The 14,195-nt window shown below is 36.7% G+C and overlaps 1 protein-coding gene across 3 annotated transcripts in view; it reads right to left on the reverse strand.

Moving 5' to 3' along the window:
• The window catches only part of LOC112054785 (uncharacterized), a 42,971-nt gene that overhangs the window by 10,141 nt on the left and 18,635 nt on the right, over window positions 1–14,195 (reverse strand). For all 3 annotated transcript variants that reach the window (XM_052888623.1, XM_052888622.1, XM_052888624.1), the window contains 8 exons: window positions 8,709–8,812; window positions 7,091–7,257; window positions 5,830–6,878; window positions 5,452–5,566; window positions 4,676–4,999; window positions 3,880–3,987; window positions 3,069–3,235; window positions 1,851–1,976 (listed from right to left, as the gene is read on the reverse strand). In XM_052888623.1, coding sequence (XP_052744583.1) covers window positions 1,851–1,976; window positions 3,069–3,235; window positions 3,880–3,987; window positions 4,676–4,999; window positions 5,452–5,566; window positions 5,830–6,878; window positions 7,091–7,257; window positions 8,709–8,812 — 2,160 coding nt within the window. The remainder of the gene's footprint in view (window positions 1–1,850; window positions 1,977–3,068; window positions 3,236–3,879; window positions 3,988–4,675; window positions 5,000–5,451; window positions 5,567–5,829; window positions 6,879–7,090; window positions 7,258–8,708; window positions 8,813–14,195) is intronic.

Raw genomic sequence — 14,195 nt, forward strand, 5'->3', positions numbered from 1 at the left:
TTCGATTTTGACATCGAGTAAGACGTGATTTCCACATCACACTACCCTGAACCATCTGACAATTTGTCAGACCTTAAGGTCTGCAAAAACGGTCACGCGTTTTGCTGAATCCATGCATAAGTTCTATGTTTTGATAGAATATGACGTATGTTATGAAGGCTATAACCATCTATCTACGGAATAAAGAATATTCGTTCTCTGGTTTTAATAAATATAAACTGAATTTATATTATGCCATGAGCCGTACCCTTGCAAAACATATAGGATTAATGTCACATAAATTAACACAATGGCAATGGAGAATTAGTCACAATAATGGAAAATACCAATAGCTTGACTAGAAATATAAAACAGCCTTGGTTTTGGACGCCACAACTATTTTTATCAATCTGCGCTTAGTACAATAATGTAACTAAATTAGTTCCAATTTTCCCGCAACATAGCGAGGTTATTTATTTTTCTAGTCAGACTGTAATAACTAAATTAACAAAACACTGAATTTAGTAACCCACCACCAAATTATTTTTATCTAGCACCTTAACACATTTCATTGTCATTCAGACATTGTTTCTATTAAGTAATAGCCGTGAAATCACAAATAACAGTGACTTATTACATACATTACTTGTTACATCTTGCGTTCATTCGTAGACAACACAAGCGTCATATATGAATATGTTGAGATGCCAGATGCTACTACTATTTTACCCAAACTACGAGTTAACTAATTTAACCAATAAAGTAATGGTTTGCCACCATAAAAAATATGTTATCACAGTGTAAACAAACGGTTTAACATTTATAACAGAGAATTTTGTTATATTTAATTTAATTTCATGTAGTTATTTCTTCTATTAAGTCATAACTACACTGGGTTTTTACCTTTAAATAAACTATTATTATTATTATTATTATTATTATAACTTCGCCATATAAATAATTTTACATTCTTTTGAGCGATCATTAAGCATATGTGAAATATTTTTTGTAGCACTCAATTAAGCTGCAATGTAAATTATATTACTATTCAACAGGCTTAATTGACTTTATAATATCCTTCAAGATATTGGCATAACCCAGCAGAAAGCCAAGAATTCACTAACATATATCGTCAATTATGATTTCTAATCTAAAACATAGCTCTCTCTTTTGTCACAATGGGATGAAAGCTAAGATTAATTACCTTTGGACTAGTATCACATTCAAATTCACCAACAAAATTGTCTGTCGTTTTCTGAGGGGGACGAGGTAAACTCACACATCGAAAATATTTAACACCAATAAATATATCCTGTGTCCGTAAACTACACACAACTATAAATTTAAATCGTAATACACACACGTGTAATTTGAACACAATGAAACATCAATTCTATAGACGCAGTTTGTATATAGGCGTTAGATCGTGATCATATACTTTTGACAGAGGGGTAACTATGGTAATTGGTCTGAGGATAAAAGGGAAAGCTATTATGTTAAACAAATATAATTATCCCAGGTCTATTAGTTATATTATAATGCACTTATTAGTAAACAATCATTGACCTCTTGTAATAAAAGGACGCACAATCATGTAGATCATGTATAAAATTTCACTTAAAAACTGGCTTTTTAGTTTTGTCAGTTTTAGAGTTATTGGTAAAGAAAATTATACCTAATGTCCTTCATATATAGTTCAATATTCAATAAAATCCAAAATTCAACCTTAAGAATTGAGTTTAGGGTTGAATTTGGAAATGCGACTTCTTGAATTGAGTGCCAAGAAGTTGTGTTTTTTCAATTGGGACGTGTTTTGGTCGCTGATTGTGCATCCACTTTTTTAATAGGAGATCGATGTAAAAAATGCTTACATCTTTAGGCGCGACAAGTTGACTTTGAGGCCGTTCTCTACGCAAAGTCTCCGTCCCCTGTCGGACCAGCGCTGGAGGATTCAGTAGCGTTGGCCTGTCTTGCCTCTCTTGTTCCTGATGTTCTTTCTGCAAGGATGATGAAAAGCTTTTATTTAACTTTTTTTTTAAAAGAATATTTGCCATATTTTTTTTTAAATATGACCAATATTCCCATACCCCTCCAATTAGTCGGGAAAGACTGTGTTAGGAGTGGGTACGTCAATAGACCAACAGGGCGGTGATAGAACCACCACCCCTTCGGTGATGAGTCCGACTACTCTTAACGTTGAGCTATTGAGGCTTAAGTAACTAGCAAAATATATTGTATGTATGTTACGGTGGATTCTTTGAACTCAATTTTGAAATAGATATCTTCAACCGACTGAGCTGAAATTTTGTATACACGTTAAGTTTGGATGACAATGCACGATATGTTATATGACGTCATTCAAAATGCAATATGGCGGACCACACAAGATGGCGGAATAGTTATTTTTAATGCATTTCTACAATATGGGTATCAAATGATTAAGATAATCAATTTAGAGAGATCAATTTACATGACGAAATTGTTACTAGTTTACTCGGATTTTCAAATTGCGCGTCAAGCCTTTGTTATCATATAAATTTTAATAATTTTTATCTTTTTAGAGTGTTTAAATAAAAGCTTTTTGTAAAAACCTTTTTTTAAAAAGCTTTTTGCTTTTAATTTATTTACAACTCAAGTTCCAGAAGTAACTGGTGCTAACATGCGACCAAGTGAAGAGAAACAAACAAAATATAGTCCAATGGCGGCGGAGTTGTTACAGTCCCATTTCAATGCAATGAAAGAGATAGCTGTGTTTCCGGTTGCACTTTGAAATTTGACTATTTCTATTCACGAGATTATCACGTTTGTCGCACATTTTATGTAGAAAATCATCAGTTAGAACAGGGTTTGGAATATCCTTCCCAAGTCAAACAATGTGTGAATATGAATAGACATCTTCTAGGTAAGTGTGATCCTTCTTAGACTATATCTACACTTACTTATGAGGTCATGGTAAAACACGAGCCTATCTTTATCTTGCGCTATCCGTCGTCGACGCGTGGTGATGCCCTACAGCCGCGCCCCTGCGTTACCGGTGTTACCTCAGTATTGCTTAACGTTCCGAAACGTCATAAAGTTTGTACACGCACCTGATGCGTGGCGGTAGTGTAGGAGTCCCTTCGTTGCGGCATAGTGAGAGCGGAGTGCACGGGCGGAACGGGCGCGGTCGGACTGAGCGCGGGGTTGGATGCGTACACTCCTCGTCGGACCATCGTCCGCCCCGCTAACACTCGGGCCGCGGTCGATGGTGGGTTTCCTATAATAATTTAAATATCTTAATTGAATATAAGATTTAAAAAAAGAAAAAATCGCGAACAAATTTATGATTAAGAACGCCGGATTGGTTCTAAACAGTATATCTTAATTTAATTTAAGATGATTTTAAAAATAAAAAACATCGCGAACAAACTTATGATTAAGAACCCCGGATTGGTTCTAAACTAGTATTTCTTAATTGAATTTTATGTGATTTTGAAAAAAAAAAGCGAACAAATTCATGATTAAGAACGCCGGATTGGTTCTAAACAGTATATCTTTATTGAATTTTATCTGATTTAAAAAAAAATCGCGAACATATTCATGATTAAAAACCCCGGATTGGTTCTAAACTAGTATATTTTAACTGAATTTTAGATGATTTTAAAAATGAAAAAAAAAAATAGCGAACACACTCATGATTAAGAACCCCGGATGGGTTTTAAACTAGCGCGCATTTCTTCAGTCACTCATTAGGTATCCTATTAAGTTCCTTATGTGAACTGTACTGCCTCAGTTTTGATGTCGGCAAATGGTCTTAATTGAATTTTAGATGATTTTAAAAATAAAAATAATTGCGAACAAATTCATGATTAAGAACCCCGGATGGGTTTTAAACTAGCGCGCGTTTCTCCAATCACTCACCAGGTATCCTATTAAGTTCTTTATGAGAACTGTACTGCCTCAGTTTTGAAGTCGGCAAATTGGTCTTTCTTGAGACAGTCGCTGGGGGTGGCATGGCACTGTATATTCCTGGAATTACATACAAAATAATCCATTTAATTTTTTTTTGATTCATTTCTATATGGTAACGGGTATCCAAAGCTTGGCAAGTTTGTTGGTGACAGTCTCATGGTATGCGGGCGACGGGGGACGTATTAGTGGACAGTCACTGTCGACAACTACACGCATTAGATGACCTGCGGCTATTTGGTTGTCTAGACAACCAAATGACTTATAATCAATATCTTATATCAATATCATAAAATGTTTTTTTATTAGTTAATAGGAAGATTTGCAATATGGAATACAGCTCAGGGGTTCTGCTTGTGACTCCAGCTTCTCAATAATTCACAGAGCTGAGGACTACATACTCAAGTAAATGTTCAATGCACCATGGTTCATTAAAAATATCGACATCCATGAGTATATGTGTTTGATACACATATACTCATGGATCTCGATATTTTTATGAACCGTGAAAGAGGAAATCCACTGGCAACTCACTATACCAGACTATCTTAAACGCCTGAAAAGAAAAAGAATCTTGGAGCTGGAGGTGTAATAGGCCAGTTTCAGAACATTATGGATGTCTCCAGTGGGGGATACTCATGTCACATACCAACATCCAACCTAAAACTCATCTGCTCAGTCTTTTTGACTGATTGCACGATATTACATGGAACAAAAAAGGGCAAATATTAAAAAAAAAAAACATTACCATTATCTGTAGGCGAAATTCTATTCACAGTTGGCTTTTGCATTTGAGTTGGGTTTAACAACTTCCTTTCTGGAATATTCTTCGCTGCCAATATATCCCTTTTGGCTGACGATTTTTTGACCATTGTAGCACTATTAATGACCGTTGTGTTCAAATCATACGTTCTGACCATATTGTCAGCAGTATTTGACACTCTTCCCACTGTATAGGACTTGTCATCAATGGTATCCGTATATATCGGTGATATAGTATTGTTGATGTCTAAGAACTCATTCTTTGGTCCCTTTCCAAGGGCTATTAGAGGTGTCGACACTGCCAGGGTGCCTGTTGGGGTAAAAGATTCTATCATTAAGTGCAATAATATAAAAATATTACAAAAAAATACAATAGGCACGTGTAGAGCTTAAAGATATTCATAAAAAAGACACTAAAATGCTTTATAACTTCTTTAAAGGAGAAACTCAATCTCCATACAAACTCGAGCCCAAATTATACTAATTATACAGCGCTGAAAATTGTTTTTTATAATCGCATTAGATCGTTGATCATATGGTGTTATAGAAAAATAACGTCTAGTGAGGCAGGTCCTTACCTAATTAGTCCGAGTCTCATTCTTAAGCTGTTTTTAATTTAGGCTATTAGCGAACCGCCATTCGGAATAGCGTGGTGGTGGTGGTTCTAAGCTCTATATAAGGATGAAGGCCTGGCCCTTTAGGGATCTGTTAAAATAGGCTTAATTAGGATTCTTTTCTTCTTATGTAGTGTTAGGTACTTACGTGGATCAACAGGTTCAGGCACGCTTTCGGGGGGACTACTCGAGCTGAAAGTGCCTGTATCGGTGCCTGTGCTCTCACTGGAGCCGACCATCGCACGCTCTTGAAGACCCCAATCCTGAAAGTGCATTATTAAATTACTAATGGTAGTGGACACTGTTCGCCAAAATTTCCTTTTTTAAAAAAGCCAGTATTAATCCAAGATATCTTCAAGATCAGTCAAGATATCTATCTTCTTTCCAAATTCAGGCAAATCTATCCAGCCACTGTGGCTTGAAGGAGTGACAAACATTTAAGCATAAACTAAATTTGACCTTCATATAAGTGTGATAAAAAATCACAAGAGCAAGTCTAATGTAGGAAAATGTTATTACAGCTTACCTCCTGATTCAAATTACTTTCACCAGACTCGATTAAACTCAACGTGGCAGAATTTATGTCTATAATGTTATTATCATCTGCCTTCACGTAAACAACTGTCGCGTCCATCACGTTGTTCTTAGGAATGGTGGGAGATGCTTTTTTGAAGGTCGCAGTTCTTTTAGGCGTCTCCCTCACTAATTCCTCCGGCCTTTCATAGTTGTTCATGGCTCTCCGTCTCGATAACAGTTCAGAGGCATTTTCTATACTCTGTTTTGGCACTGTTATCGTCTGATTTGGAAGCTGTATTGTTTTCACAGGGGATGTATCTACTTGGTTCACCGGTGAAGTTTTCTCTGGCTCATTCGGTAGTGCCTTTCTCGCCAAAGACAACTTTTGTCTCGCCTGTATAATCTCGTTTAGCTCCTGTTTATCGAGGGTCACGTTCATACTGTTCTTTCCTTGTTCGACTTGATGAGATTTCGGAATGGCCATTTCTTTGTAGAAAGCGTCGTCGCATTGAAAAGTTCTGTTGAAGTTTTCCTTCTCTGCGTCGTTTTCCCGCCTGAATTTGTTGTTGGAGTAATGTAGGGTGACCGTTTCAGACATGTCACCATTGGGTTTGTTTTTCGGGGAATTTTTGGGATGCGGCACCCCTAAATTATTATCAGAGTTTTCATTTAGAACTTTGTCGATTTGGCTCGCCTCTTCTTTAGATTTGGTGTAACTTTCCGAGTTCTTGATTGAATCCCGTTTAGTGAAACTATTGTATAGATGACACCTCGGTCTTGCTGATAGAAGCTTTTCCGACTGTTCTAGATGAGTGAACGTTGCGGAACTGAATATATTCGTGTCAGTTGTTTCAGTTTTGGCTTTTGATGTATTTGAAATTATGTAAGACGAGTTCACAGAGTTGACTAAACTGGGTGGTAGGGAGTCCATGAAGCTGTCGTTGTCAGGGTATGTGGTTTGAGAGAGGAAACTCGTGTTCATGTCTTTCTCATCTAAGATACTGAGGGTCATACTTGTCATCATTGGGTCTATGCTAGGTCTCCCTGACATTGGTAATCCTATAAATATAATAGAAAAATATTTAGCCAGACAATTAGATAACATGTAAAGTATCTTATCTTGGGAATTTTCTAATTTTTTATAAAGCAGTAAAGATAAACATTTAATCATGCTATATCTGAAACCCTGATAATATTAGGTATAATCGAGAAAAATAGATTGATTAGCTCCTTGTATTTGCTACTTTAAAAATATTCCTCAGAAAGTTTACCTGAATCTCTCTGAGATTTCCTACTGTCCATAGATTCTGCATTGAAGTTCCCAGAGTGTTCCATGACCATCGATGACACGAGGCTCGGGGGAGACATACGCATGAGGGACTCTCCGCTTTGATACATGTGCATGCTGCCACTCTCTTGCATTATGTGCATAACTCCTCTGAAAAATACAAAACAAAATTATAAAGATTGTGGTGCTGATTTAGTATCTGTCTGTCTGATACGACTTGTGGTTATGATTTTTAGGGTTCCGTGATCCACAAGGAACCCTTATAATTTCCCCATGTCTGTCAGTCCTCGTTTTGGCGCCGAGACTACTAGAAAGCTGTAATTTAGCATACGACGGGTTTGCGAAAATTATTTTTCAATTAAGAGATCCGTTTGTGAAATATTAAGATTTTAAGTGCAAAATTTTGTTAGAGTAAATGTTCCCACCCTCTTCCAGCTAAATGGTTTAGATACATGAAAAAAATTACCGAAGTATGATTACCGAGTATATCAAGGAATTAAAAGGAAAACTATAACAGCTAAGTAGCGATTGATATTTAAACAGTTTGAGTCGACAAACTTAGAGCATGAATAATAATAAGCCGTAGTTATTGGGTCAGCGTGGTGGACTATTGGCCTAACCTTTCTCATTCTGGGAGGAGACTCGAGCTCAGCAGTGCCCCGAATATGGGTTGAAAACCGTAAAGTGCTAATTTAATTTACGGAACCCTACATGCGCGTGGCCCGACACGCACTTGGCGGATTTATTATAATTTGTATTTTATCATCCTTCAAATAGACTTCTATACAACTAAATACATAATAACTCTTTTAATAAAAATCGAAACAACAGTCTATTATGACAGACTTTCGGTCAATTATTCGAAATGACTTGCTTTGCTCGGCGGCGAAATAAAAAGCCGTGAAAGCGCTGACCGCAAAGAAACTAACTTCATTTGTGATCGTTCGAACGGTAACGGCAAGGCATTGATTTTCAAATGCTAAGATTGCACACAAGTTACATAGTAGTTTTGTTAACTAATTCTGTTTTTATAGCTCTAGAATTCTGTTCTATGCTTCTTTGGTCTAGTGGATCTTTTGGCAATAAAATTCAGTAAAACTCTCATTTATTTCAAGAAGGCTTAGTTTACAAGCATTTTAAAAACGTCAGGTTTGTAGTGACTAGTGACTACCCGTGATAACTAGTGGATATGACCTATGCCTTCTATTCGTTGGGCCTAGATTCGAATCCGGTCCGGGGCTTGCACCTCCAACTTTACAGTCATGTGCATTATATGAAATTAAAAATCACGTGTCTCAAACGGTGAAGGCAAAACATCGTGAGGAAACCTACAAACCAGAGAATTTTCTTAATTCCCTGCGAGTGAAGTCTGCCTATCCGCATTGGGCAAGCGTGGTGGTCTATTAGCCTAAACCGTAAGAACTGATGAGTGATTCTACTACAGGTTCGGAATGAGGTTCAGTGTTCGAATTTAGAGAAATTTAGGATTTTACGCAATACATAGATATTAGTTTTTTTTTAATATATAAAAGCGAGGCCGCTTTGCTACTCTTTGTCAGACGAGCACCAGTTTTAAACACAAAAGCTTTCTGAATACTTACTTGTTGAATGTGTTGTGTATATTATGCGCTGGCTGCGAGAGGTCAATGTTGATAGCTTTGAAGGGCACATTCTCAGGAGCATTCTCTACATCCACGTCTTCCAGCTGGAAAAGAGTAAGATACATCTGTTAATAAAATAATTTAGAGGTAAAGGCATCAAGCCATGAGAGCCGTGATAGCGCAGTGGATATGACCTTTCAGTTTCAGTGGATATGAACAACTTTTCAGTTGTGTGCATTTTAAGAAATTAAATATCACGTGTCTCAAACGGTGAAGGAAAAACATCATGAGGAAACCTGCATACCTGAGAATTTTCTTAAATCTGCGTGTGTGAAATCTGCCCATCCGCATTGAGCCAGCGTGGTCGACTATTGGCCTAACCCCTCTCATTCAGACAGGAGAGTCGGACTCAGCAGTAAGCCGGTTAAGGGTTGATAATGAAAGCTTGGTGGCTTATGGTAGGCGTCCACATATCCGCATTGCACGTATTGGACGCATCGCATCAAACGGATCGTAGTATTCTTTATTCTTCATTATACATCAAACGGATTTTTTATCTATACTAATATTATAAAGCTGAAGAGTTTGTTTGTTTGTTTGATTGAACGCGCTAATCTCTGGAACTACTGGTCCGATTTGAAAAATTCTTTCAGTGTTAGATAGTCCATTTATCGAGGAAGGCTATAGGCTATATATATTATTCCCGTATTCCTAAGGGAACGGGAACCACGCGGGTGAAACCGCGCGGCGTCAGCTAGTTTTTAAAATGCGGATCAGTAAAATTAAGGCAATTATCTGCTTTTGTTCGCCTCAGTCTTGACGCGCTAGTGACATATCTCTATTAAAAAATCTTTGAAATTATGCAACCACAAAAAGCTTCTAGTTTGTCTATGTCATGCATAAATACCGTATAGTTTCCTTCACTACAAAACGGTCAAAAGAATACAACGAAAAATCTTCATCTCACGTAACTAGATCTGCACTGAAATTGAAAGTGATCCACAGTCACGACATCTATTTCATAACAACTACAGTAATTGTATAATTTAGGTATGCGACAAAAGGTTGACGGTTTAAGATTACATTACGTATATTTTTAACCGACTTAAAAAAATGAGTTTATCAATTAGATCCGCATGTCTGTGATACCGTCAGAATTGCACAGTTTTCGTATATGTTAGTCTATACCAGCTTCAAAACACACTCGTACAGTACACAGCATAGATCGTCAACGTACCCATGAAAAAATAATTTTTAAAAATCTCTTCCTTCAGGGATAAACAAAGATTGAGTAATTGCATGAATGTCCCTAACATCCGTAATCAAATTTTCATCCGATATTCCATTTACTCATTCATAAGATATCTTCGAACAAAGTCGATCGATCTGTCCGGCTAAGTAATGAAAGTAGACTTCAATCCAAATGACTCACAGCGCGTAGGTGGTATATTCCTGTGAGTAAACATTCTGGCAAATGAATAGCAGTCTTCTTGGCGTCTAAGTTCTGTCATCATGAGATATTATTATATTTTTGTGTATGAGGTAACATCATACGTCAAAATCAATGGCGTATCTAGGATTACTTCCTAGGGTGGGCCTGGGGTGGGCTACATATTATTGAACAGTCGTCATTCGACTGAATTTCGTTAACAATATTTGTGCAGGCAGAACTCTGATATGACTCGACTAATTTTATTATTTTTTCTTTGTATCTAGGGTACCAGGCACCCGAAAAGGTCTTAATATATTTTCCAAAAACTTTAATATAGGTTTTTCTTTATTATAAGTTGTAATGGTTTTTTTTAACGGCCGCGTGGCGCAGTGGGTAGTGACCCTGCTTTCTGTATCCACGGCCGTGGGTTCGATTCCCACAACTGGAAAATATTTGTGTGATGAGCATGGGTGTTTTCCAGTGTCTGTGTGTATTTATACATTATATAAGTATTTATATGTAGTATATAATTGAATATTAATATTATAATATCAACTATCTTAGCACCCATAACACAAGCCACTCTGTATGCTTACTTTGGGGCTAGATAGTGATGTGTATTGTTTAAGTATATTTATTACTAGCGGACGCCCGCGACTTCGTCCGCGTAAAAATTGATGTAAACTTCTCTACCTCTACCTTACCCTACTCGTAAACCTACCCAACCCTACCCTACCCTACCCTACCCCTACCTTACTCCTACCCTACCGCTAACGCTAACCCTTCCCTCCCCCCACCTTACCCTACCCTAACCCTACCCGTAACCTATCCATACCCTATCCTACCCTACCCCTAATCTACCCCTACCCTACCCCTACCTTACTCCTACCCTACCGCTAACCCTAACCCTTCCCTACCCCTACCTTATCCCTACCCTAACCCTACCCTACCCGTACCCTACACCTACCCTACCCCTATCCTACTCCTCCCCTACCCTAGACGTTCCATATCCTTCCCCTACCTCTACCTTGCCCCTACCCTACACTACCCCTACCTTATCCGTACCCTACCCTACCCTACCCTACACTTTCCCTAAATTACCCCTACCCTACCTCTATCCTACCCCTTCCCTACCTCTATCCTATCCCTACCCTCAGCAAAATTGGTCCAGCGTTTTGTGCGTGGTGCAATGACCAAAAGACTATAATTTCCCAAGCGACTTCTATGCTAATACTATAAAGAGGTAAAGTTTGTGTGGTTGTCGGGGGTAATCTCTGGATCTACTGGACCGATTTGGAAAATTCTTTTACCAATAGAAAGCTACATTATTTGCGAGTGTCATAGGCTATGTTTGGTCCTCATATTCATACGGGAACGGGAACCACGTAATTGAAACCGCGGGGCGTCATATAGCCGCATTTCTGCGACTTTCAGAAATTTTGTATTATCTCCGAAACTATATAACTAATTAACATACTGTAAAGGGCAAATCTTATCTCTATAATATCCTTGTTATTATTAAATAATTTATTTTGATAAGGATTTAAGTTTAGTTGTGTAAATAATGACGTAAACCTTAATTTAAAATTTAAAAAATTTATTAAAGTACTAAAGGTACTATATCTGCTAAAATATAAAAGATAGATATATGGTGTCGCGGACTTTTTTGTAGAACTTTTAAAGGTTCAAAAAGCCTCCATACATTTATTTCAGTTATACGCAATGGTTGAGGCAGCGCATGCGAAAAAGTAAGTTTTTCGGTCTGACCTGTAAGAGAAAACCCGCGATATCTCAGTAGTTATATATGATAGAAATATAAAATATAGCCTATAGCACTCCCCGATAACGTAGCATTCTACTGGTGAAAGAATTTTTAAAATCGGTCCAGTAGTTCCGAAGATTACCCCATTTCAAAAAATTGTTACAAACTTACAAACTTACAAACTTACAAACTTACAAACTTTACCTCTTTATAATATTAGTATAGATAGTATAGATATGTATATTTATTAATTATTTATTTATTTATTTAGTTATTATTTGATATTTTAAATTATATTTTGTGTAAAATTATTAGTATTTCCGCGTCCATCATAGAATTTCAAATCGGTAGCCCAGTATCCTAGGGTGGGCACTGGACCATTCTTGGGTGGGCCCGGCCCACCCGGCCCACCCGCTATATACGCCAATGGTCAAAATACATAGATAATTAGATAAAGGTTACCAATACCTAATATTCTACCTCTAAGAAAGTTATTTTAACATATAATACCTAAATATTGTCTAAGAGTCGAGAAATATAATGTTAGTAAACACAAAATTAAGCATGTGTGCGCTCAGCGGAGTCGCCAAATTTGGATCATTTTTTGCGGTAACTTTGTAGGCACGTAACATATCTAATAGCATAAAGTATAGTTAAACAAACCACTTATAAAACCTCCATCTTTTCAAAGTCAAAGAACCCCGACTTCCACGCGTTTCAACGTGTACTTTCAATATTATAATTATGATAATATCTTGGTAGTAAGCTAGCGTAGGTCATGAAATGTTTACTCTTGGCAATGACACTAGACATTAGCGTCGTCTTCCATACAAATAAACTATGACGTCATTCTAAAACATTTTGCCGAGGAAACTGTATTCTATCGTACAGTATAAGATACTTTATAAGATTATTTTTTAAGAATATTATTTATACCTTTTTTAGAAATATTACCGCTAAGGTAAAAAAGGTAAAATCGTAAGAATTATTAACAGTTTTCACTGTCGCTTCAGTGGTTTTGGATTACGAGGTTCTGGGTTCAAATTTTGGGTCGGACTGTGATACAATGAGACCTTTTTTTATTTCAAGAAAATCAGCAAAAACTCTCAGCTCGGAGTTGGGAAGACGGCGATGTTGCCGGTGCCGTCCGGTGATATTATAATCATTATCAGCTGATAGTGATAATCACAAAGTCATACATTATCACCAATCAGCATTGGAGTAGCATGGTGGGTTTAAGCTCCATATCTATTTATTTATTTATTTATTTCCCCTTTCAAATAAGGATATCCCCTTTCAAATAAGGAGAGAATCCTTTCCCTGTAGTAATCCATTAACATAGACTGAGAATGATGATGATGATGATGATGGTGATGATTCATAAAGACTGTGTCTATCTGTCTGTGTGGTACAACAATAGACCAACATTCGATGTTAAATAACCGTGGACCTATCAAAAGTCAACCTTAGAACTATTGACTTATAGTCGACGTACAAAAGTTTCCTCGATAACTATAAAATAATAATCTTTTTAACATAAAAATGGAACCAACTTCAGTTATTTCGATTTTAGCACAAAATTACTAAACCGATTTTCATGAAAATGAAAAGGACCTAATTCGGAAATATACTCTTTGTAACAAAAATAGAATTTTCAAAATTGGTTAGAAAATGACGAAGTTATAAGGTAAAAAACATTAAAAAAAAAACATATGCCTCAAATTGAAAAACCCCTCTCTTGAAGTGGGTTAAAAATAAGTAAGTAAAGTGTTTTCTTCGTTTTGGAAATAAAACTTTACGACCTTCAATACTGGTTTCTAAATGACAATGTTGTTGAAATTGAACTGTTAAGCAACTGTACAACGGATTAGAAGAAAAAAGGTCTTTAAAAACTATCTTCTTATCTTATTTAGCTAAGGTATTCATTTCTGCTAAATTCTCCCTCTATGTATGTATGTAATATTTAGCTAAGGTATTCATTTACATAATTACTAGCGGGCGCTCCGGGATTCACCTGCGTAGTCCCATTTCCCATAAGAACACAAGGATAAAAATATAGCCTATGTTACTCGCTGATAGTGCAGCTTTCCATTGATGACAGAATTTTAAAAATTTGTTTGGTTATTTAGGGGTGAAAGCGTAACAAACAAACTTTCGCATTTTTTATAATACCAAAGTAGGTACTACATACATGAATATTTGATTAGCTCACCAACTTGGGAAGCTGAAGTTTTACTGATGACTTTAAAGCGAGAATTTCTTAGAAGAAAGTGAACCATTGTTTGATAGCCTC

The sequence above is a fragment of the Bicyclus anynana genome, chromosome 23 (genome assembly GCF_947172395.1).
Source record: "Bicyclus anynana chromosome 23, ilBicAnyn1.1, whole genome shotgun sequence".
Classification (NCBI taxonomy): domain Eukaryota; kingdom Metazoa; phylum Arthropoda; class Insecta; order Lepidoptera; family Nymphalidae; genus Bicyclus; species Bicyclus anynana.